The 24,920-nt window shown below is 36.0% G+C and overlaps 1 protein-coding gene across 9 annotated transcripts in view; it reads left to right on the top strand.

The window, feature by feature from the left end:
* The window catches only part of iffo2b (intermediate filament family orphan 2b), a 44,825-nt gene extending 21,059 nt beyond the window's left edge, over positions 1 to 23,766 (top strand). Inside the window, exons 2-10 of one of the 9 annotated variants that reach the window (XM_083535334.1) lie at positions 7,380 to 7,440; positions 9,686 to 9,772; positions 14,340 to 14,405; positions 15,209 to 15,367; positions 17,322 to 17,467; positions 17,725 to 17,911; positions 18,693 to 18,782; positions 20,083 to 20,207; positions 22,173 to 23,766. In XM_083535334.1, the coding sequence (XP_083391460.1) occupies positions 7,380 to 7,440; positions 9,686 to 9,772; positions 14,340 to 14,405; positions 15,209 to 15,367; positions 17,322 to 17,467; positions 17,725 to 17,911; positions 18,693 to 18,782; positions 20,083 to 20,207; positions 22,173 to 22,278 (1,027 nt within the window). In that variant the 3' untranslated portion in view covers positions 22,279 to 23,766. Of the gene's footprint in view, positions 1 to 7,379; positions 7,441 to 9,685; positions 9,782 to 14,339; positions 14,406 to 15,208; positions 15,368 to 17,321; positions 17,468 to 17,724; positions 17,912 to 18,692; positions 18,783 to 20,082; positions 21,148 to 21,267 lie in introns of all 9 variants that reach the window. The other 8 variants (XM_083535333.1, XM_083535336.1, XM_083535335.1 and 5 more) reach the window with 8 other exon arrangements.
* Positions 23,767 to 24,920: the final 1,154 nt, after the last annotated feature.

The following is a 24,920-nucleotide window of genomic DNA, read 5'->3' as shown; positions in this document are numbered from 1 at the left end:
TCATGTACTAGTTACTAAAAGGTACATAAGAAGTACCTAGAGAGAGATTTTCTCCTTCAACCTTCTGACAGTAGTAAGAGCTTGTGATAACATTGATAGCCGTTAAATCCTAATCTGCATATTTATATAGAACCCAACATCGTTTAATAAGAGAATCAGCAAAATAATTAAATGATTCCAAGGAAAACACTTGGGAGTGTGCTGTTATATATAAGTTATATAAGTTCACATTATCACTTTCATTATAGCAGCTATTAACCAGTCCTAACAAGCTTCACTTTTCTGTTTCTCTTTCATAAAATAGAAACAAAATATACGGTACAGCTTGACTTATTAATGAGAACGTGACAACAGAATTTGTTGTTGCAGAGCACTGTTACTGGAGACTCCTCGCTTAAATGTGAAATAAATGACACCTATCAGAAAGACTATGACAAAAATCTGATAACCTGTATATGACCTAGTGTCAGGTGTTGTGCTCTTATTGCAATTTAAGCAACATGTTTTGACCAATCAGATCTTAGAAATCAGAGCCAACCGTAATCATTTATAAAAGTTTAAAACAAAAGATCTCAGTAAATAAATGTTGTTTATAATGTCGAATACAAAAGAATTAGGTTTAAATTTAATAATAACCTGAAAACCAGATTTCATTAAGACTTGATAGAGCAAAGAATGACATTTCAGACATTTCAGAAGCACATATTTCACTGAAAGTGGATAAGTCTATGCCACACATGGCAGCATTCCTTTAAACAGCTTTGCTTTCCATGTTACCAGGGTTTTAACCTGAAAAACCAGCTAAAACCCTCTCTGTGGAACGGATGGTAAGTATTTGATAATTGTTTTTTTTGGTTAATTTCCTGTGAACCCTGAGAGTATTAGAAAACTTTATTATACTTTATTATACTTTCTAAACTCTAATTCCTTTTGCTTTACACACCTAAAGCTCATGAGCCAGCTGTCCTCTCAGTACTTGATGTTATTGATACGTTTGGAGATTTGAGGTGCAGGCTATTTTCTCCTGCTCTATTTAAAGTGCTCTAATTCTGACATGTGGAAAGAGAATCTTGCCATTGCAAAAATCAACCATGGTCATTTGTTAATTAATAAATACAATTGTTTGTGGTAGTAACTACTGTATGTCAATGGCACCATAGTAAAGCTGTAATAATTCCCTGGGCAACATGTAGTTACACAGTATATCCAGAGTATTCCTCAGTAAAGCAATAAAGTAGCATAGTAGATCTAAAGTGTTCATTAGCATAACCATAGAACATCACAGGATACCATAGTAGAAATTTATGGTGGTACTGCAATAGAAATGTAGGGCATCAAACTATTCAATACTAAAATATTGCACTTTTTTGAGGTTGGGATTTGAGTTTGGGATTTGACTTCAGGATCAGTAAATGGAAATGGAAGGTGCTGTATGTTGAGGCAAGACACAAATGCATCCAAAGCTCATTCTTTATTAAAGCAAATCCAGAAATCATCTTAATTGTTGGTAGTGGGGGTCCACACATGGAAAAAAACTGAGTGAAATAAGAGGAAATATATACAATATATATATATATATATATATATATATATATATATATATATATATATATATATATATATATATATATATATATATATATATATATATCCGAAACCGGCAGGAATGAAAAGACATTTAAACATTAATAGGAACATAACATAACATTTAAAACCTGAATGGAAATCAACTAAAAACAAGAAACATGTAAACACAATTAGGAATACAGAGCAATGATGATTCCAAAAGTGGAACGAAAAAAAAAACAAAAAAAAAAACATGGCACACACAAGAATATTTCTCACCATGGGAACCATCACATTTTCAAGAAGAGGATAACCATGACAGAATTGTGTTTGGGTGCCATTTTTACTGTAACATAATTATTTTCACAGAAAACGTGAAAACGAGGTTAGAGTCAAGATAAATAGATATGCACAAAAATAGAAAAAAGAGGTAGCACAGGATATTTAGAAACCGAAAATAAGAATCTCAATGAATTTAATCAGGCTTTGTTCTGATCTTTTAGAGCATGGAGCTTTTGGTCCATTTGCACTTTCGCCAGAGTAAACACTCATTAACACTCAGCATGTGTCGCAGCTTCCATGGACAGAACGGATCCCTTCAGGCTGCCTGCATTATACATAATCAATACTGTCCAAACCTCCCCTTCGTCTGTGTGTGTGTGTGTTTGTGTGTGTGTGTGTGTGTGTGTGTGTGTGTGTGTGTGTGTGTGTGTGTGTGTGTGTGTGTGTACATGCATACGTGTGTTTGTGAATGTATGTGTGTAATAAATTGATATGGGGTTTCACAAGCGTATGGATAGTAAATTTGAAGTCTATGCAGCATGGTAGACACTTGGGCTCTCTGAAAGGTATACCCATGTATCATGACCAGACAGTGCATAGGGATTATATGTTTCATGCATTCACATAGCATACATTACAAATGGGGTGCAATATGATCTGCTTTGGTTGGAATTTGAACTCACAACATTTCAGTCAGTAGTATAATGACCTAATATGGGGGGGGGGGGGGGGGGGATATAACGTTCATATCAAATGAACGTTTAAAAAATATGGCTTTGAGATAATTTCTCTAAATAGATACACAAACTTTGACAAAAAACTACAGGAACCTATGAAATATAAATTCTAACGATATGAAATACATTAGAATGTTAATAGAGGCAACAGTTACATCAATTTATTTAATATAAAGCCTTGATGTTTACTTTTTGAGAGACATAGGTTTGTTGTGTTCTCTGGGCCTAGCCAAGTGTGGTGAATTATGTAGTGTAACCTCATGCTAGCTGCTTAGCTGGTTGCCTAGCATGGTTATGACTAGCGACATTTCAATGAAAACATATGAAAGACACTTTTCCCCTCTTTTCTTTTTGGCATCTTTAAAGGAAACTTTTTAGTCAAGCATTAGCATCTGATAAGCCCTCCGTATAAATATATTAGCTAACAGAAAAACACTAGCATGTTAACCATGTTTTGTCATTTCTTCTTTTACCTCAGTTAAGCTTGCATTCACCCAGTACTCAGATGACTTTGGAATTCTTTTGGTCATCCTCGGGGGATGTTTCCGAGTCCTTGTAAGGTGACTCAATGTCTATTTACAACTCAGACACAAAAGGACAGCCAGTCTAATACTCCTTATAAGCAAAGTGATGGCTGGGTATCGAATGTTTTCAGCATGCACTTCTGTTTTAGTGTTGCTTGTCATTCTAGACATTTCTCAGACTTGATCTTGGTAAATATTGAGACAATGGTGTGACCTTCAGGTGATGTGGAAATGAATGTTAAAATAGGCAGCACTACTATTTTGATTTAAGTTTAAACCTTAAGTGTTTGAAAATATGCATTAGAAATTTATATAGTGTGATTTACATTTGTGGAACATATTAGATGGTTTTAACAGCTAAAAAGAGATGAGTAAGCTCAGTGAAAAACATGGCCAAAAGTATGTGGGGCACTTGATATTCAAACCTGTCAGCTTGTACTATTTAATGGTTAACACATTAAATTTGTAGCCATTATAATAAAAGGCCATGATTACATTTCCTGAACTCTACATTATTTGTCTACCAATGTTGGTCTATAGAGTTTACACAGCTATGTGTTAGATTTTATGCACCTCTTAGCAACTGTCCTGTGGAAAATTACTGGTCAGTAAGTAGGAGGGATGTTGAAGTACTTTTGGAGATATTGTGTATATAAACTTGAATAATATGTATGGAAACATTTATGATTATTATTTAGTTTTTGTCATTTCATGATATTTTTTACTTTTCAAAATATTACTTATTTGAACATACAGTCTTGACCTAACAGTATATGTTAGTATTTTACTTTAACATAGCATAATCTGCAACTTCAATATTATTTGAAATCAATGTGTTATTTGATTTTTTTTTTCACGGAATACAAATAAGGCGATAAATAAGGCAAATTTTCTTGAATATGGTTTATAGTAATAATAATTCTCAAGAGTTGTAGTGGTAATATCGTGCTATTGTATTTCTATGTGCTGTAATGTTGTACGCTGATGTACGCTGGTGCTCATATCAGATTCAATCACAAAAGTAACTGCTCTGCTGCTGAGCGTATATCTGTGAACTTTCATGACCTCTGCAGTTTAGCACACCATATCCATGTGTAATTTAAATGCAGCTGAAGCAGCTGAGACAGCAGTCTGGACACAAGGCCCCTATTATGGCAGCACCCTTAGGCCATAATAAAGTCACCTGCATTTTGTATTTTGTAGTTTGTTCTATCGGCCGGTCATAAAGAGTTGATGAAATTGATGAAGATTAGAATGTCGTGAGAAACATGTCTTTTTACAGGTTATATTGTGAGCTGACTTTTAGGAATGTTATGATAACTATTTGATATTTACCCGTCAATAGGATTATGCAAACACATTTAAAACAATTTTTAATGATTTTGTCTTATGGTTTAAATTGTCATACACATTGACATTTGTTTCCATTTTTAAACTATTGGCAGTTTGTTTTCTAGTAAAATTGTAAAATTTGAGAAACATGCTTCTTTATTTCTATTCTAAGTGTACAAACTTGTGCACTCAAATGCATATCACTGTTTTATGTTTATTTAAGTAAAGTGAATCGAATGATCACTTAAGTAAAGTTCAATTTACTAAAATTCCATATATATATATATATACATACAATATTATCGGATGATCACTTCAGTAAAGTTCAATTTACTAAAATGTAAAGCATGTATACATAAATGAAATGCATAATGCATGCTCTACAACTATAAAGCTTTTTTCACTTTCCTGTGGATTTACATGTGACCGGTCCAATTTTAGTTTATACCCATAAGGCAAATCTGAGAGCTCAGGTTTGTGTTTCAGACTCACTGATCTCTTGTGGTTAGAGGTTCTTGTGTGTGTTGTGGTTCAGTCACTCCGTTCAGTCCTCAGTGTAAACACAGTAGGGTGGTTTATCAGTGTGCAGACATTGCAGTGTGCATGTGATCTTATGAATTCGGGATGGTGTTTTCCATTTGTCGTTTGCATGCCATGGATACAGTCACTACATGTTTAAAGATGGAGCCCCGATTATCACTCACTGAAAGAAGACTGTGTGACTATGAGCTTGATGAGCTATTTTGGTGTCTCTCATGTGGGTTGCCATAGCAGCATAGGGGGTTATCTATTAAAAATGAACTGATTCTACAGGAGCAATGCTGCTTAGGTGGTCAGCAGACACATCTGTCTGCAGATTTGATTAGTTGCTTCTTTATTGCCACCAGCTTCAGATTTAGGTCAAGAAAAATGATTCTATAAGTTGTTTGTTCACTGCACTGCAGTGTTGAATGATTTTTTCTCAACATGACTTTGAGTACATTGAAAATGTACATTTTCTGCAAAACATTAGCTTTGAACCTTCGGTAATTACTTCCTTTAGAGACACTTCCTTTAGGTTTTTTATTTTATTGCATAATAATATAGTATCATTGATTTTTTGTTTGTTTTTTTTCTGACTGGATTGATATTGGGAATATTTGGATTTTTGGTCAGCTCTGACACTATATTTAACTTTCTGTATATGAATTTTGATCAGACAAGGTTGTATGATAAACATCCTCACCGTTAGAATGTCCCTAAATCATTTATACCTGTTCTTTAGTGTTATTAACACTAATATAAAGAAGTCTAAAGAAGTTTTAATAGTTTTGGAGATGTATTAAAACTATAGCTTGAATGCTTGAAAACTCACCTGTAATAATTAGATGCCATTTAAATGCTCTTGAAAGTGCTTATGTCCTGCCCCCATACTTTACAATAGTAGCACATTAGCAGGCATGTTTCAGAAGTGTTTTTTTTTTCCAACACAGTGACAGGAAATCTTTGTTTATATATGCAGTATACTTATTTATATAATCAGGAACACAGCATGAAAGTGTCTACAATATTGTCCTTGTTAATGTCAGTAGTCCTGAGTGAAGGTGAGAATTCTGAAATCCCCCACAGTGGGGAAAAAGGGATCTTGTTAACTCTATGTTGGTTTCTATCTTTAGATTGTTGACTCCCTGACTGTCAAATATGTTTAGATATTCTGGTGATGTATCTTGAATGCTATTGGCTGTGTGGTCACTCTTGCATCCTGTTCCAAAAGGAATCTACTCAACCTACAATACTAAATCAAGCCATTTCGTTGGGACTTTAAAGACTTTAAAGAAAGTTTCCAAGTCACAGTCACTGTAGAAACAGTTACAAAGTGAAACCAATTTTAATACAATTCTTAGACTTGTGAATGTAATATTCTGAGGCAACTTTGGGATGTACTGCATTGTGGCACTAGAAAGAGGTCAATTTTCTGAATGACTGTATTAGTCAGTGTACCAGCATTTTTTTTTTTTATATATATAAAATGCAGAATCTGTCAAAGTCTTAAGATGAACCCTCTGCCCTCATGCTGCTGATTCCTGGTCTGTTCTGCTGCATCAGGATTAAATTACACTGTGGCCTGAAAAACAGACAATAGACGCCTGGACTTCAGCGCCTGAGCCATTTATACCTGCTGGGTTTTATCAATGTTTAGCCCCCAAGTTCTGTATAAGTATGTAAATTTAGAGTATAACAATATATATCCAAATATCCCAATTTTATTTCATTTTATTTTATATCAGTAATGCCCTTATTTATAATAATAATATAGAATAAACCCGTCCTGTGTTTAAGGACGATCAAATAAATAAAAAAAAAGGATGGAAAGTGGCGCATATATTAAAAAAGAAAAATTATATTAAGGCATTTAAAAATATCTTCAAATATACAGCATTCATTGTCGAAAATCCTTCGAACTCAGTATTTTAAGAAATAATTTTTATTTGCCAAATAATTGTCAACTTCAGAAATGTTTTTTTTCCAAAGAATTTCCAAAAAAATTAGTAATTCTGTCTCAAAATGTGGTTTATACATGTATTTTTCTTTTAGAATAATCACATACGGAGATAGAGATATCCTGTCTGTACTCATTGAGGTTATATGGTCCTCAATGTGAACATAAATCAAAGTGTAAAATATGTTTTTGTATGTAAAATAAAAGTCAATTTTTTAAATTTTCATAAGAAATCCATAAATGTGTTACTTTATATGAATTTGCAAATTGGAAAAACCCACAAACAGCAAAAAGCTTATCTATTGCCAAGACAAATGTGATGCTATGCTTTTGTATGTTTGTTTATGGTAACAATAAGTAAAATAGTAACACAATGTTAAGTTGAGGATTACATTAATGCACATCTGTTTTCCATACAACGTGCATACAGTCATTTCAGGTGTGTGTCGTGTATTGCAGGTGGCAGGATGAGCTGTCTAGACGAGAGCAGATGGAAGCGATGCTGGAGACACTGCATGAGGTGAGGTCACCTTCTATCTCTCATGCACACACACACACACACACACACACACACACACACACACACACACACACTATCAAAACTGTATTTAATAGGTGTCCTACACCCAGATGTTTCATTACAATAACAAGCAAGAACAGGTTTAAGGAAACTTTTAGGCCTCTTTACAATATTGCATAACATTAAATAAGGAAGTGCACTGATATGAAACATTACAGAAACAAGACTCTATTAATGAGGTGATTTCATTTACTGAAAAAAAGCTTTTAGTTATTTTTCTTTTTTAAATATTTATACATCGAATGCATACTTGAGCCTGATGCTTATGCACAGTGATAGCAAACTGTGTGCTGAGGAAAAAATTGATGTTTATGCCTATAGCAATTTTTTTTGCTAGTAAACATAACGTTCACATCCAGTGTGAAAAGAAGAAGAAACTTAAGACACGAATCAGAATCTGTCAGAGAACCACCAGCCATGCCTTCCTCCTGCACACAGCACACTCACTCAGCCTCTCTTTCCTACTAATCACCCACACCTGTCTCCAATCTACCCTCCCCCTTATAAGGCCCCTTTTCCCATTTGCTTACCATCGGATCTACAGTTTACTCCACAGATCATCTCTGATCTCAAGCAAACATGCAGAGCATACGTAGTCCATGCGCTGCATCCCACCCGTTCTTCGGCGTTTGCTTCTCTGGAAGTTTCTGCTTCACATGCTAAGGCAAATAAAGCGCATTGACTCGTTTCCGACTCTTGATCCATGTATGACATAATCAGAAATAGCTTAATTGCCAAATATGTTTGCACCTACAAGTAAATTGTTTTAGTGACAGAAGCTTGCAGTTTGAATAAAAAATCAGTAAAATTGTAATTAGATTTAATTAAATATGTCTTGTGTAACGAGAGACATTTTGCTGAAAACAAAAAAATAGTACTAATGCTACATTTAGGATGCGGTTACCAAACTGAAATTGTATTTCTAAAAAAAATTATTCAAATATTATAACATAAGCGTATCCATGTGCAATAGAGACCTAACGAAACGTCATGAATTTAAAAAAGCCATAAGTAAGACATCTTTCTGATGTGAACAGTATTTCACCCTCAAGAAATCCTGCACACATTAAGAACCAATCTCTGCCTCTTCGCCCCAACCGGAAATCAATAGACAACTCCGTATCTGTTTGTACTAAATCACAACTCGACTCAGCAAAAAAGCATGAACAGACCATTCCCACGAGAGCCTCACATTCCACATAACCTTTAACATTTTGTTCAGAGACACATGGGCTTACACATTAACCTTCATCTTCTCCTCTAGACCTGGTACAGAATATATTTTTCACTTGACCTAAACAAAAAATAGAGGTGTGGGAAAGTGTGAATTTCTAGACCAGTAAATAAAAAACCCATGTAACCCATGAACATTCTATTGTCACTGTTGTCACAGTGAAATCAATATGCTGGGCTTCTGAATGATTTATCATCAAGTTTTCTGCAGTAATGCATTTGCCAAAATGCATATCACATTAAAAGTCTTTAAATGTTGGAAAATCATGTTGGGGAAAAGATCATTTTAATAATCACATGAAACAAAGCTATTTTGTGAACACACCATGAAAGAAGGCATTATGTGGTACAGTGGGTAGCACTGTTGCCTCACATCCCCAGGGTGTGCAATATGATCCTGAGCTCGGATTACTGTCTGCGTGAGTTTCCCAAAAACATTCGGGTCGGCAAGCTGCTCTAAACTGCCCCTAGGTGTGAATGAGTATGTAAATATGTGCACCATACCCTGGGTTGTACTGGCATCCAATACAAGGGTGTATTAATGGCTGAAAGTAAAAGAATATGTGTATCTAACAGCTGATCCAAAATCCTTACATATGTAGCAGTAGAAAGGCTGTTACTGCTGTTAAACGTTAGGTCAGATTTGACTTTTTTTTTATTATTATTATTCAGTCCACTGTTTATTTTGACCTCAAGACACAACAGAAAACTCTTTTGCCATAACGCCCACAGTAAAGTCACTCAGTCGCCATGAGGATGTCGATATCAGATGAATATCAAGCATCAGACCATCCAAGGACCTCTGTGTTAGCTCAGAAAAGGGATTGCATCTCTAACAAATTTTTTTGCTAATTTGCTCAGTGTTCAAATGTGTATGTGATCTCTATTGTCTACATTTGAGCCTGTAAGCTGTAAAAAATAAATGTGTGTCTGTGTGTGTGTGTGTTCTCAGAGCGCTCAGGAGTCAGAAGCCATTCAGGAAGAGCTGACGAATAAAGTGGAGAGATTAAAGGCTGAACTGGTGGTCTTCAAAAGCCTAGTGAGTGACGTAAGTAAGATGTCAAAGTTAAAAAATACTTTGTCAATTGCTCTAGACGGTGGGACATGGCTTGATTTATTAAGTGTGGTCTGAAATTTCTGCAATTGTTTCCACTGGTAAAATAGCTGCTTCTAGAAGTTATAAATCTGGATCCCATTCTTACCAAGGTCCCATATTACTCAAGCTCGGCCATGAAGGTGAAATATAAAGTTGGTCAAATGCAGTGATATATAAAGTCATCAAATCTTCTGATAAGGTCTCTGACTGGACCCAGAACAGGATAGTGATTTTTAGTAGTAATAGGTTGTCTACCATGAAGCTTTCATTTGTTTTTAGAGGTCCTTTTTTTGACAGGCTTTATTTTATTTTGTAAAAGATTTGTTTACACACATTTTCACACATTCCTTCTTTTGTCATTGGTATTTATATGGGGAGGTGGTGGCTCAGCGGTTAAGGCTCTGGGTTACTGAGCAGGTGTACTGTCAGGGGTACAAGTCCCAGTTTCTGGGCTTACCCCCAAGCTAGCAAAAGGAAAAAAAAAAATAAAACAGTGCATTCACGTTTATTATTATGTTTAGAAAATACCAGTTTTTATGCCAGTTGTATCATTTTATTTTGTCGTATTTATCCGCCACGCCTTAAAGGCCGGGCCGTGAAAATATTGTCTGACGTTAAACCAGTCCGTGAAAATATTGTCTGACATTACTCCAATCCGTGGCGCTAAAAAGGTTAGGGACCACTGCTGTAATGTATATTTGACAAGCATAAAGCACCTTTCCTGATTCTATAGCACCTTCAGATCATGCCAAAGGACTTCATATTGACTGTGTTTGCTCCTTAAATCAGATGAATCATTATGCTCTTGAAAGTTTTCTAGTGCATTACATTCACAATAGGATACAGTTCTCAGACACAGTCACTGAAAATAGCAAGACTCAACCACTTTTTAAAAATATTTTACTTATTATTTTTGTTTATCACCCAGACAACATACTTTAGCAGCCATGATTTTTCTTTATATTTCTGTATTTTTACAGAAATATAAACATTTAGTTTAAGTCTAAACATTTTACAGAACCTAAAGACAAAAACCAGGGGCATTTGTCACATCATACCAGACATATGTGCAGCCATAATACAGTATGATCCTATCTTGTGATAGGAATGATGTAGTGTTGACCTTGTTTGCACTTTTCCACCAGCTCTGTTACAGTGGGAACTGTCAAGTCAAGTCAGTCAAGTCAAGTTTATTTGTATAGCGCTTTTCACAACAGACATTGTCTCAAAGCAGCTTTACAGAAAACAACAGTGAAGGTGAATGGTGTGCGTTTGTCCCTGATGAGCAGCCGTGGCGACAGTGGCAAGGAAAAACTCCCTTAGATGATATGAGGAAGAAACCTTGAGAGGAACCAGACTCAAAGGGGAACCCATCCTCATATGGGTGACATCAAAAGTTTGGTCATAAATCTTTCAACAATACAGAACAATTTGTGATCATCATAGATCCAGCATCAGCTTCTCCATGCCAGGGCCTTTAAACACTCGGCATCTACTTCTCCATGATCATCCATAGGTCCATAATCTTCACGAGGTGGGACGTGACTGGAGCTGGCCAAACCTCAGGAAGCCTCGGGATGGGGAGAGAAAGAGAAGCAGTGGAGAGGAATTAGCGTAGCTGCTGTTCATGATATTAACAGCACAAGTTGATAATGTGCATGTGATCAGATGTTCTGGAGCACAAGGTTGTGATGTGATGTGTGTTATGTGTAGGCTTTGCTAAAAAGATATGTTTTTAATCTGCACTTAAACTGGGAGAGTGTATCTGAACCCCGAACACTGTCAGGAAGACTATTCCAGAGTTTAGGAGCTAAATGTGAAAATGCTCTACCGCCTTTAGTGGACTTTGCTATTCTAGGAACTACTAGAAGCCCAGAGTTTTGAGATCTCAGGGAGCGTGACGGATTGTAGCGTGTTAAGAGACTGGATAGATACATGGGAGCCAAACCATTTAGTGCTTTATAAGTGAGTAGCAGTAGTTTGTAGTCTATTCGAAACTTAATAGGAAGCCAATGTAGGGACGATAAGATTGGGGTTATATGATCGTATTTTCTTGACCTAGTAAGAACTCTTGCTGCGGCATTCTGAACTAACTGAAGCTTGTTTATTAATGATGCAGGACATCCACCTAGTAATGCATTACAGTAGTCTATTCTAGAGGTCATAAACGCATGGACGAGCTTCTCTGCATCAGATATAGATAACATATTTCTTAGCTTAGAAATATTTCTAAGGTGAAAGAAGGCTGTTTTTGTAACTTGATTGATGTGATTTTTAAAAGATAAGTTGCTGTCTAAAATAACTCCCAGGTCTTTTACCGTTGAACTAGTAGTTACAGAACAACCGTCTAAATGCAGGCTGAGATGCTGGAGCTTCTGTGTACTATTTTTTGGGCCGATGAGCAAAATATCCGTTTTATCAGGATTTAATAGCAGAAAGTTATGGGTCATCCAATCTCTTATTTCTTCAACACACTCAGTTATGCGAGCTAATTGAGCTGTATCGCCTGGTTTGGATGAAATATATAGCTGGGTATCATCAGCATAACAATGGAAGCTAATTCCATGCCTTCTAATAATATTTCCTAATGGAAGCATGTATATTGTAAAAAGCAGGGGTCCCAGAACTGACCCTTGTGGCACGCCATAATTTACTAGCATTATCCTGGATAGCTCTCCATTTAAATCTACGAAATGGTAACGATTGGACAGGTAGGATTTAAACCAGCTTAATGCCTGTCCCTGAATACCGATGTAATTCTGTAAGCGATCGAGGAGAAGATCATGATCTATAGTGTCGAACGCAGCACTAAGATCTAGTAAAACTAATAGGGAGATGTAGCCTTGGTCTGAAGCTAAAAACAGGTCGTTAGTGATTTTAACTAGAGCAGTTTCTGTGCTATGATGGGGCCTAAAACCTGACTGAAACTCTTCAAAGATATTGTTCTCCTGCAAGTGGTTACATAGCTGGGCAGCGACAATCTTTTCTAAAATCTTAGACATAAATGGGAGATTTGAAATTGGTCTGTAATTCGATAGCGTGTTTGGATCCAGATTAGGTTTTTTAATGAGGGGCTTAATAACTGCTAACTTGAGGGATTTAGGGACATGACCTAACGATAGTGAGGAGTTAATAATATTTAAAAGAGGCTCACCAGCTGTATATAACACTTCCTTCAGTAGTTTAGTGGGAATTGGATCTAACTGACATGTTGTTGATTTAGCTTTCATAATAGCATCATACAGCTCTTCCTGTCCTATACATGTAAAACAGTGTAGTTGTGGGGTTGTAAGTACGATTGTGTCGGGAGATGCTGTCAGAGGTTGAACTGCCACACTGTAACACAGTGAGTGTCTTGGTAAGGTCTGATCTGCCTCACATTGCTCTGCCTCACATTGCATGAACATGATCTTAAGCCTTATGAACTTCAAGCCTGCTGTAACACATCACTGACCTGATTACTTAGGAACGGATAAACAGTTTATCAAGGTGTCATTTGGAGTTCCGTCTGGATTAGTCATGTGCTGTTAGTTTAGTCACACTGATTCATTAGATCAGCTAAGGACATTGCATAGCGCCATAAAACAGCTTTAATAACCTCTTATTTATGACAGTTTTTTGATGTTCCATAATTGTGATGTGTGGCATGTTAAAAAGACTTTTTATAATGAATATAATGAGTTCTTTCTGATTTTGTGACCCAGTTCATCCCAGAGCAGTTTAATTGGATTTAGGTGCGGTGACTGGGCAGGCCATTCCATTAGAGATAGCACTCCAGACGACCTGACTCTGTAAATAATGCTTACAGAGCATGGACGTTTGCTTTGGCCCACTGTCTTATTGTATGTTGAAGTAGGTCCCAATGAGCTGAAGTCCAGATGGAATTGCGTGATGTTGAAGTATGGAATGGTTGCCATGTTGGTTCAGAATTCCTTTCACATGGAATATTCTCGAAGCCTCCCTGCTACCAAACAATCCCAAACAATTGAGCTTCCACCTCCATGTATGACTGTGGGGGTAAGGCAGTCTGCTAACAACTTCTCTGCTGTACTCTGTCTTACAAATGTTCTTTTGTTAGCAACAAAAATGTCAAAATTGGACTCATCTGTACTACGAACTTCAGAATTTAATTGTATGGTGTAACAGTTTACTTTACATATGACATTAAACTCATATAAACGCTATTAAAATAGAATTGATTTGAATAGAACCTTGTGCACATACATATGTAGCATGGCTAATACACATACATAGTGAAATATACAAAAATATAGTATATTAAACCCTATATCTAGCAAATTACATATGTGCATAATCTTATACATTGTTTTATGTACATAGATACTCACTTATATACACACAAAGTGGGTTTTACACTTTTATAGTGTTTATACACAAAGTTGTTTGTATTTATTGCTTGTAATATTTGTAAAATTGGCTTCATGATTCCCAAAGATTTTCTAATTGGCTTTGTACCATTCTTTTTACATTTTTGCCATTCACTATAAAGGGTGGCCGACGTCCTGCTTCTTGTTATAGTGCTACAGAAAACAAGAGGAGGTTCCTAGATCTAAAAGTAAGAAAGAATTAAGCACGCAGTGTCTGTTCTCCGAGACTAACACGCCTGGTGTGGCATTAACTGATCAATGTTTTGACAGGAAAAAGCAAATGTTAATCACATAATGGTTGTTATTCTGGCTTGTGGCTGTCTTAAAGCATGAATTAAAAAAAAGAAAAGTAAAAATTTGGATTTTTAAGCCTTAAATGTGTTTGTTTTGGTCAGGATAAATTTAAAGTATAGTGTGACCACATATGAACTATACACAATTCCCAGCGTATTAAAAACAAGTTTGTAACCAAAGCTAATGTTGCAGGCATCTAAAATATCTTCCATTATGCCATTTGCTAATACCATTGGTAAATAAAATGGCAAGACTGAGAACGACTGTGACTGTGAACCACATGAACAAGCCAGGTTATGGTTCAGACATGGCATTTATACAATGCTAAACTGGTAGCAGTAACTCCTGTACAAACCTAAAGACGATGTTGAAATATATTTAATAATTGTGTCTATTAATTATAAAAATTTTTTTGCTAAACTCTTACGGTTTCTAACAAAAAGTAAAGTGCTGAATGTTTTCTTTTACCATTCCTCATGTGCTTCTAAAGAATGTAACAGATCTAACAGTTGGTAATCAATATTTGATGTTTTGTCATGTGACACTGCATCTTTCTTCTGTTTGTCCAATTCAGCTTTCTTGAACCAGAGAGAAAAATGTTTTAAATTATAACTTGAATGAAAGTTTAGCACCTTGTAATAAATGATATAATGCCCACGTAGACTTATATTAATCGAATTAGTCTATTTATTTGCAGCAAATGTCTGAGCTGGACTCGAAAATCCAGGAGAAAGCCATGAAAGTGGACATGGACATCTGCAGGAGAATCGACATCACTGCGAAACTCTGTGATGTGGCGCAACAGAGAAATTCAGAAGACATCATGTTCAACGTCAGTCCATCCAGAGCTCCAGCAGTGCGTTTCTCTCACACACACACACAAACACACCCACACACAGACTCACAGTTTTCTCAAGTTGTCTACAGACTTGCAGTTAACTTATTTAGATTAACTCCATTGGTTTTAATGTTTTTAAATGGAAAAGCCAGATTTTTTGGAATTGGTTAAAAGTTTTGTCTCATCGAGCCTTAGCTAGCCAGTTTGCTAGTTTTTGTAAAGCTTGACAATCATTACTGTTAGCTAAGTTTGCTATATGGACAGACAGGTTAGCATGCAAGTTCTGCAGATGAAAATCGCTAGCTACCATGCCATCCTCCATTGATTTTTATATCGGAGATATATTGTACGACGTTTAACATTTTCCTGTAAAATAAACTCATGTATAGTATTAGCTGAGTATTAAGAAAGTTTTACTGGATAAATGGGACTTTTAATGCCAATTTTACCTGTCACACACAAAAAAAATCAGGCATCTAAAAGACCCTTATACTTAAAAACTCGTCAGAAAAGGCACAAAAAACATTTTCATTCCCACAAAGAAAAAAGGGTTGCATTGGGACGACAAAACTAATAGTTTAATAAATTACCTTGAAATTCATTTTAGTCATCTCTCTCTCTCTCTCTCTCTCTCTCTCTCTCTCTCTCTCTCTCTCTCTCTCTCTCTCTCTCTCTCTCACACACACACACACGCACGCACACATTCTCAAAACAGACCACACAAAGACAACACAGAACGGAACACAAAGTCTATGTTTGACATTAAAGCATAATGAAACCAAGGTAACCAAACCACACACAGAAACACACACACACACACACACACACACACACACACACACACACACACACACACACACACACACACACACACACACACACTTATACACACACTCATGCACATCCACTCCTTCACTAACACACGCACACACCACACACAGGGGCAACGCACAGAGCAACAGATCTGCTGATGCAAACCTTTAGCACATAAGGGTGTCACATTCCAGGTGCTGAACCGACCAAAGCTTAACGCAGTATCTAAGCAAAGCATACAGAAAGTGTTGAGATGTAGCGAGATTTATATATCTCCTGAATAGCACTTTACTGTCAGACCCTTTATAGCTTGCTAGTGCAAAGTCAGGCCTTGTGTTATGTGTGTGTTTCCTTGTAAATCTGAAAATATTCCTCCATCTCTCCCTGGTTTTAGGTCATTTGCTCCAGACGTCTTTATTTATTGATAATTCCATGTAGCTATTAGGAGACATTTAAAGCTACAGTGCATTGGACTTGATTAACCTAATGCTCTGTTCATGTTTGAGTCGGAATCTTTTGACAGCAATACTCTGCGCACATGATGTTTCACTTGGTTTGAGTGTTTTGGGATTATAAAGAAATTTGTTTTAAATATAGGGGGTATAAAGTTGTTTGGTTAAAAAAAAACTGGTATCAGAATGAACAGAAATTAACTGAAATTGCATGCTAATCACATTAGCTACCCTAAATAGCTAATGCTAGTGCAAAATCAAATTTTATTTGAAGTATTTATATTTAAAAACCTTTGAATACTTAAAAATTTGGGGGTAATGAGGACTCATTATATCTCATTATTTTTTTTGTGTGAGAGTGTTGCAAAGTGAGATTGTTTGCTAGCTTAACTAGTTTACCTAGCTAGTGTGCTTAGATAGGTATTTGGGGTGGAATTTCCAAACAGATGTTCCTCGGCTGTTCGTATATAAAAAAAACTCAACATAATATCCATACTATAAATGTTATTTTCAAATTTTAGGGGAAAATATTTTTTACTTATTTAATAGTCTTTTTCTAAATTCTATTTGGATATAAACTTCAGGTTAATGTGTAAGGTTGCACAGGCTTTTTTTATGTGACTTCAGGGCTGTAAGTGCTGTAAATCTTGAATTTTGATGCTGTTTTTATGCCTAATGCTAGACTTTTCTGCACTGTGTGGTCCCAGGGACCCGTGGCCTGCAGGAGAAAAGAGAAGAAGGCTTTGTCAGATGAGGAAAACTCAGAGATGGATGCAGATCCAAGCACGTCAGAAGAGGAAGCAGCCGGATCACTCAACATCACGGATGAGATGAAGCGCATGCTCAACCAGATGTGAGTGACAGTACACAAATAGAGTGTAATTTATGGGACGGAACTGTTGGTGATAAAATGAATAATGGCTTATAGATTGTTGGATGAAAATCTTCTATCGCCACCAAGTGGTAAAATGAAAAATCGCAAAAAGAATGATCAATTCTAGATCTTTTCTACTCTCTTTTCTAAATGGTTTCTCTGCTGTGGCAGCTATCTTTTCTTTAGTCTCCTCTCTTATTTCTCTCTCTCTTTCCTTTTTTTTTCTCATGCTGCAGACATTGCTCAGATAACTCATGTGTTGCCAGGCGGGAGACATTCGACATCGACGATGATTGTGACAGTTTGACGTGGGAAGAAAATGAGGAAACGTTGCTGCTGTGGGAGGACTTCACCAACTACAATGTGCCGTTCATCAGCACCACAACTAATGGTGCAGATTGTGGAGGAGGCAGCCAGGAAGCCGTGAGTTTAAGATTTTCTCGTAGAAAAAAACAATTTAAAAAAAAGTTAGACTTCCTCTGAAAGCCTAAAATGCATACACACTGCAAATATTGTGAGAACTATTGTTTTTTATACATTTATAATCTAAACATTAAAACTATGTGGCTAATATTATGCCACTGAAACAGCTTTGACTCCTATTAGACTCCAGAAGACCTCTGAAGATATGCTGCATCCAGTTCTAAAGCTCATGTGCCCATTAGGTGCTTTCAGCAATGGACATGGGCACAAGCTGTGATACACTGTGTGTGACACTTCCTTGAAACCACTTTTGTTAGCTACTAATCACTGCATACTAGGAACATCCCACCAGACCTGTTGTTTTGGACATGCCCTGATACATTCATCAAACCATCAAGATTTGTTCCTTGCATAGAGTCAAAGTCACTCAGAATCTTACACTTTATTTTCCCTGCTTCAGACACAGTGACTTTGAGAACTTGTGATATACATCCCACCACTTGACAGGTGCCATTGTAACAGACTCTCACTAGACATAATGTTATGTATGATTGGTGCAGTATAAAAATTGTGGGGTCAAACTAATAAATGGCAAAAAAGATTATTTTCAGTCTGTACATTTTTGTGTTAATCAGTTACTTGAATACAAAATGATTTTATATATATATATATATATATATATATATATATATATATATATATATATATATATTAATATTTGTAGCTAGTTATACGCAAATTAACAGCCTTGTCACTGCCTGTCCTTTATCATGTTTGGTAGGATTGCAGTCTGGGAAGTCTCATTGATGAAACTGAGACGCTCTTTAAGACCAGGGAAGAGGAGTACCAGGCAACAATTGGCCAGATCGAGGTTAATATCGTGTCTTTTTTATTTCTAATATTCTTTGAGCAACAGTGGCGGGCCGTGCATTTGGTACCTGGGTCTTCAGTGGGGACGTACACGACTTAATCCACCTCTTAATACCACCACTATCAAGTCGCGATTATAGAAACCATCAATACTATACAAAAACGCAATTATAACGTGGCATTACAGAGAAAGAGGCATTTCACAGATGGAGGGTGAATAATATTTTTACTAAAGCAAGAAACCCAGTTAAGACTCTATTCCTCTATACTACAACCGCAACTGTGCACCTACATTATCTAGAGCAGTTCAGAATCAATATTTGTCTAATAACATGACAAAAACATAAAAAAATTAGATAAAATACATTATACTCACCAGAGATGCAGACTCATAATGCATACTCACATAATTTGCACCGCTCCTCAGAGGCTGTAAGCCAGTGGTCCCGCTCGTAGCCACTGGTCTGGAATTGGCGAACAAACCCTTTCCCAGGCTAAGACAAGCTAGCTAGCTTCGTGGTTGGCGGACCTCTCCTCACGAAGTCTAGTTTTTCTGGAAAAGTTTGCCTTGAAAATTTATTTTTAAGTATGTCCGAGACCAAATCATTTTCTCTTCCTCCGTCAGTCCTTGTGGGCATAAAAAAGTCTAATTTAGATGTATTAATGTGTGCAGAGCGTTACTGACGTGTTTTGCCAGTCGAACTTGGGTGTAACAGTTTCCCTTTGACCAACCAATCAGAGGATGGAAAAATGCTGACGCTTGAAATCTGATTGGTTAAAGAAACAGACCCATTGCTAATAGTCTAAGGTACAACGGCCAGCACTACTAAAATCTGATTGAACAAATAAATCTAACATCCACATACACGTACTGGAAGCAGTGCAGCCGAGAGAAACACTACGAAATGAAGAGAATAAACTGTTGGGAATAAATTAATACAATTTCATGTAACAAATATAAGAATTTAGGTTGTAAATGTAGGTCAGTGCCTCTGATAGTGTTTAGGCCAGCAGAGAAGACTTTGCTGGCCCTGACCGCCCGCCACTGTTGAGCAATTCCTTGTCTTTTGTTTTCCCATTAAATATGGAGAAACTGTGTATATATGGGAAATGATTCTTTCTGGTGTTATTCACTCTGGTAACAACTGCCAGATATTAATTTATGTCTGGAGGCCTAAATAAGATTCTGTGCTTCATTTGTCCTCCTGCTGTCACAATATGATTTGCGAAGCCAGCCAAGTGGTTTCTTGTTCTCTGTAATTTACTCTCTCACTTTCGCGGCTCCCTTTACCTTTTTTCAGATGGAGTTGGCTACAGCTAAGAGTGACATGAATCGGCATCTTCACGAGTACATGGAAATGTGTAGTATGAAAAGAGGGTTGGACGTACAGATGGAGACATGCAGGAGAATGATCAAGGGGGGAAGGTAATGACCGCTGAGATTTATTCAGTATTCATAGCAATTCTTTTTTTATTTTTTTTTTATACCTCCTGTTTCTGCCCTTCTGCTGCTCAATTTAACAACTTACAAATACTTGTCTTTAGTCAAAATATAATGATTTCTGCCCACCTCTAATTGACTCAAACAGTATTGGTCTTGTCAGTTTGAATAAAAAATGGATAATTGAATAATATGGAAGTTATTTTTAAGGATTGTGGACATTGAACTAAAAACTAAAACCCGGCATTGGCAAAGCGGTTATGAATTAGACATAGAACTTTTAATGAAGCAGTGGTAAACAGTAATGAAGTAAATGTAATTCGCTACTGTACTTAAGCAGCTTTTTTGCGTATCTGTACTTTACAAGTATTTCTATTTAGTGAGAAGTTTACTTTAAATTCACTACATTTCAAAGTCAAATATCTTAATTTTTACTGCATTTTGTGAAATTAGTCATTTCATTATCTGTTCAAACACGCAAGCCACCAATCAGGGTCGAGCATGTGCTTCATTTTGCACTTGTTTTAATTATCTACTTAGCATGGACATCCAGTTCAGCATCGGTTCAACAGCAAGCAGAACATTTAGAGATAAATAAATGATGGACGAAATTCCTGACTCGAACCCGCCACAACACCCATGGCCTCATTTGCACACTTTTTTTTTTAGTAGTTGAAAAGAAGGTTTTGGGCTCATGATCATTTTAATTGATATCAATCAGTGTTTCACTCATTAATATCATTCTATTAATAAATCAGTGTGTGAAAATTACCATTCGAGTCATTTGAGTTTCACATAAACTGAGTTGATCAAACAAGGAACCTTGTGACAAAAATGGTAATAGGAACATTATAGCCATAATAAATCATAATACTTTGGATACTTAAGTACATTTGAAGGGAAAGACTTTTGTACTTTTACTCAAGTGAACTTTTAAAGGGACACTTTTACTTTTACTGAAGTCAAATTTTACCGAGTGTATCTCTACTTTAACTCAAGTACATTGTGTTCATCCACCACACTACATTACATCTATGTTATATAGTATTATGTAGTATTTTGCAATGACTATCTTTGTCATTGTAACTGAGCAAAAAATCATCTGTCTAAATTAAAAGAATAAAAAAGATTGGTAAAACATACTGTGCATTGAGGAGGATCCAGGATAAATCTGTAATTGTCTTTTAATCTATTAGTTATTAAAAGAAGAGGTTTTATTAAGTATATTGTAGAGGCTCATTCTTACTCTCTCAAGTGTTCTCTTGTGTGTGTGTGTGTGGGTGTGAGTGTGTGTGGGTGAGGGGGGGGTTAATGACTCAAGAAAATGCTTACATGGTATTTATTGCTAATTACATATTTTTTAAAAAATGTCTATATTTCATGAAGGGTGCTAATAGTTGTAAATTTAAATGTATTTCTGACTTTGGTGGAAGTTGTCTGTGGAACAGGATTATAGGAAAAATCTATGTGATGAAACTTTCAAAAAGGTACAGGAGATAACAACTGTTTTGTAATGCAGACTATGGGCCTCTAGCATTCGTTCTAAAGTCTGATATGTTTTGTCAGTGAACATGGTTTTTACAGAAAGAGGCAAATGGTCTATATAACATAGATTATATTATTGCTAATCTGCGACTGCGGAAAATTAAACTTGAATAACTTTTCAAGATGTTTTGCTTTTAAATAAGGGTAAGAAAGAATACAAAAGATATAAGACAACTGTCTGTTATCTAGTCTATTTCAAGACCAATTACTGTTTGAACTGTTACTGTCCCTTTCCTAGTCCCATTGCTTAGCAAACAAAATGTTTAAAAATTAGATACATATCTATATATGTTTTTTCTGCATTGCATATCAATTAACAAAGTTTGAGAAGAATTCACTTAGATCTGTAATTACCATTTTCATGTGTTTTTACCATTTACTTCTTTAATTTTTTTTGGACTACAGAAACTCTCCATCCCTCAGCTCAGTGGCGAGCAGTGACTCAGGGAACACTGATGAGATCCAAGATGAGTCAGACAAGGACGGAGACACAGAGGGTGCGATCAGCTGATATTTACCCAGCCAGGTCGCACCCTCCCCTCACTGAGCTCCTATCAGCCTCAAGGCCACTCGGCTTTCGGCTAACGGTAATCAAACAGGACCAGTCCAAAGGAACTCTGACAGACAGGTCCCATTTTCCTGTAGGTGCTTCAAAGTCTCCTTTCTAGTGGGGAAGGTGAAGAGGGACATTCCCTTCACAATATTCTTGAGCATTGTGCCTCTGCACTGATGTCTTTGGGTGTTCTGTCAGGCAAATCAACAATTTCACCAAACACAAGCTTCCTTTATAACTGTTTCACAGTGTAGGTTAGCCAGAAATATGTACAAATCAAACCACGATTCAGATTCATCAATAACAAGACTACACAAAAAAAAAATGTACAATCATACAGAGCCATTTCGCATGTTGTGAGCCTTTTCTAGTGGGTTGGATATCTGTTAAGGTGGCAGAATAAATATATTTTCTGTCTTTTTTTACAATGCTGTATTATTCAGACGACAGAACAATAGCTTTGATGAACTTTTTGCTGCCTCTAAACACCAATTAACAAAAACCTAGTATTGAAAAGTATGCAGCACAGCTCAAGCTATTTCTAAGGTCTATGCAAACTGTTAGCCTTATTTCATCTGATGTTATGTGTATCTCGATTGCCATTTTTGCTAGAAAGACCGGTATCGCCATTGCAGTGAGTGCTTCGAGAGGAAATTGTGAGGCCTGTAATGTTTACAAGCTCAAAGAAGGGAGCTGTGGTGCGGTATAGGTGCCTACTCAAGAGCACTTCACTTAAAAAAAAAAACTACCAGTTCATGTCTTCAAAAACCATAATTCTGGATTGAAATGAGCTATGTGCCTGATCGTGTGACTGGACTTTTTTATTTTGATGGCCTTAATGTATTTGCTTGCTGCTTTTTTTTTCTTTTTCTTTAATTACTCAAATTACAGCCTACATATATGCTCTGATAATCTTCATCTTTTGTATGTCAATGTTTTTTGCTGTTTTTTCCAAAGACAAAGCTGCCTTATTTTGTTAAGTGGCTTGAACTATTTCAGGTAGCAATTTTGATTGTAAAATCGACTTTTTTTTTTGTTGTTCAGCACACGATACTGTCCTTACTGCTAATATATTCATTTGATGATGATGATGATGATGATGATCAATCAGATACGCCAGCATAATTTCAACTATTATGTTAAACATCTCACGTTTGGCCAGCAGAGGACAATTTCTCTCTGCATCTGGGATCAAGAACACTATTATTAATTCCTTATTACAAAAATTTTTATTTTTGGCTTTTTGTTCATGTTTGAACTCTTGGATTTTACGTTCTATACCTAAGTTTACTAAAATATTTTGTACCTATTTCTTTTAATGTTATTTCTGTTTTCTCTACAATTATTTTAATTGTCTATCTGTGTAAAAAAAAAAAAAAGAGGTTATTTTAGATGACAAATGATTGTTTGCGAAGGTAAAATGATTCCATTCGATCAAATACAAAATCTTACACAAGACATTGCACAAAACAGCAAAATACAGTTCCAGCCGTATGAGCCTCCATAATACACAAAGATTTGATATCATATTCAGCTTTTTATTATATTGTATTATATTATACTTTAAAAAGTCACTATGGAATTTCATATGAAAGAAATCCTCAAGGGTACTGTATGAATTTCAGACTTTATTTTATTAGATTTTTTTCTTTAGTTTTTTTTTAGTATTATTCTTTACAATATTCAGGGTCATTTGAATGCTTTCTCTGGTAAATCAGTCATGCACTAATTAAGATTTTGCCTTTTAGCCTCAAACAATGCTTCTTTTTATATTCTTTAACACAATAACAGGAAGATCGTTCTACATTTCTTTGTAGCAAACTCAATAAGAGATATCCGAGAAGTGACTTCCTATTTTTAAATAATTCAAATGGTAAAATAATGGGTTTACATGAATGTAAAAGAGATAACAGAAAAGATTGTCGACTTTAAAGATGCAGTTTGTAAAGGTTCAGACTTAAAACAATCATATAACTATTAGACCATTGCAAACCTACCTTAGAAAAACTAAGCCAATTTAATGCTTATGATAATATTTTCTTCAGCCCTGATGTTTGAAACAGAGCTGCTCAGATATCCTGATTTTCCTTCAAAGGTAACTCCCGGGAATACATAGGACTTATTAAATACATGGGATTTATTGGCTTGAGTGGAAGCAAAATGCTTATCAGTTTTTACCCCAGTTCCTGTTCACCTCGCAGATACCAAAAGGTGCAAGAAAATTACAAACTGCTTCTTTAAGTGCATGTTGTCGTGCTAACCAAGTGTTAGGTTTTAAGGTTTTGTGCTTGTGACCAGAAGGCTGTGAGTTCACATCCCAGGGTTGCCACTGATGAGTTCTTAACAACCTTGCTGTTTCACCTTGTAAGTTGCTTGCAGGTTCCATATAAATGTGCCGAAACAGTTGAAATTCTGTCATGTAGACACTGGAGCGTTACTGAACTTGCAGTAAAAAGATGGTCCGAATGTTATGTGTTTTTTTTTTTTTTTTTTTCAGGAAACATCTTTGCATCATTTTGTGTGCCACATTGTGGTATCCTGTTACCTCAATCACTGAATATGCATAATAACCATGTAGACATGTCATTTATAAAAAGTTT

The sequence above is a fragment of the Silurus aristotelis genome (assembly GCF_946808225.1).
Source record: "Silurus aristotelis genome assembly, chromosome: 29".
NCBI lineage: Eukaryota > Metazoa > Chordata > Actinopteri > Siluriformes > Siluridae > Silurus > Silurus aristotelis.
This window is presented reverse-complemented; position numbering and strand designations above follow the sequence as displayed.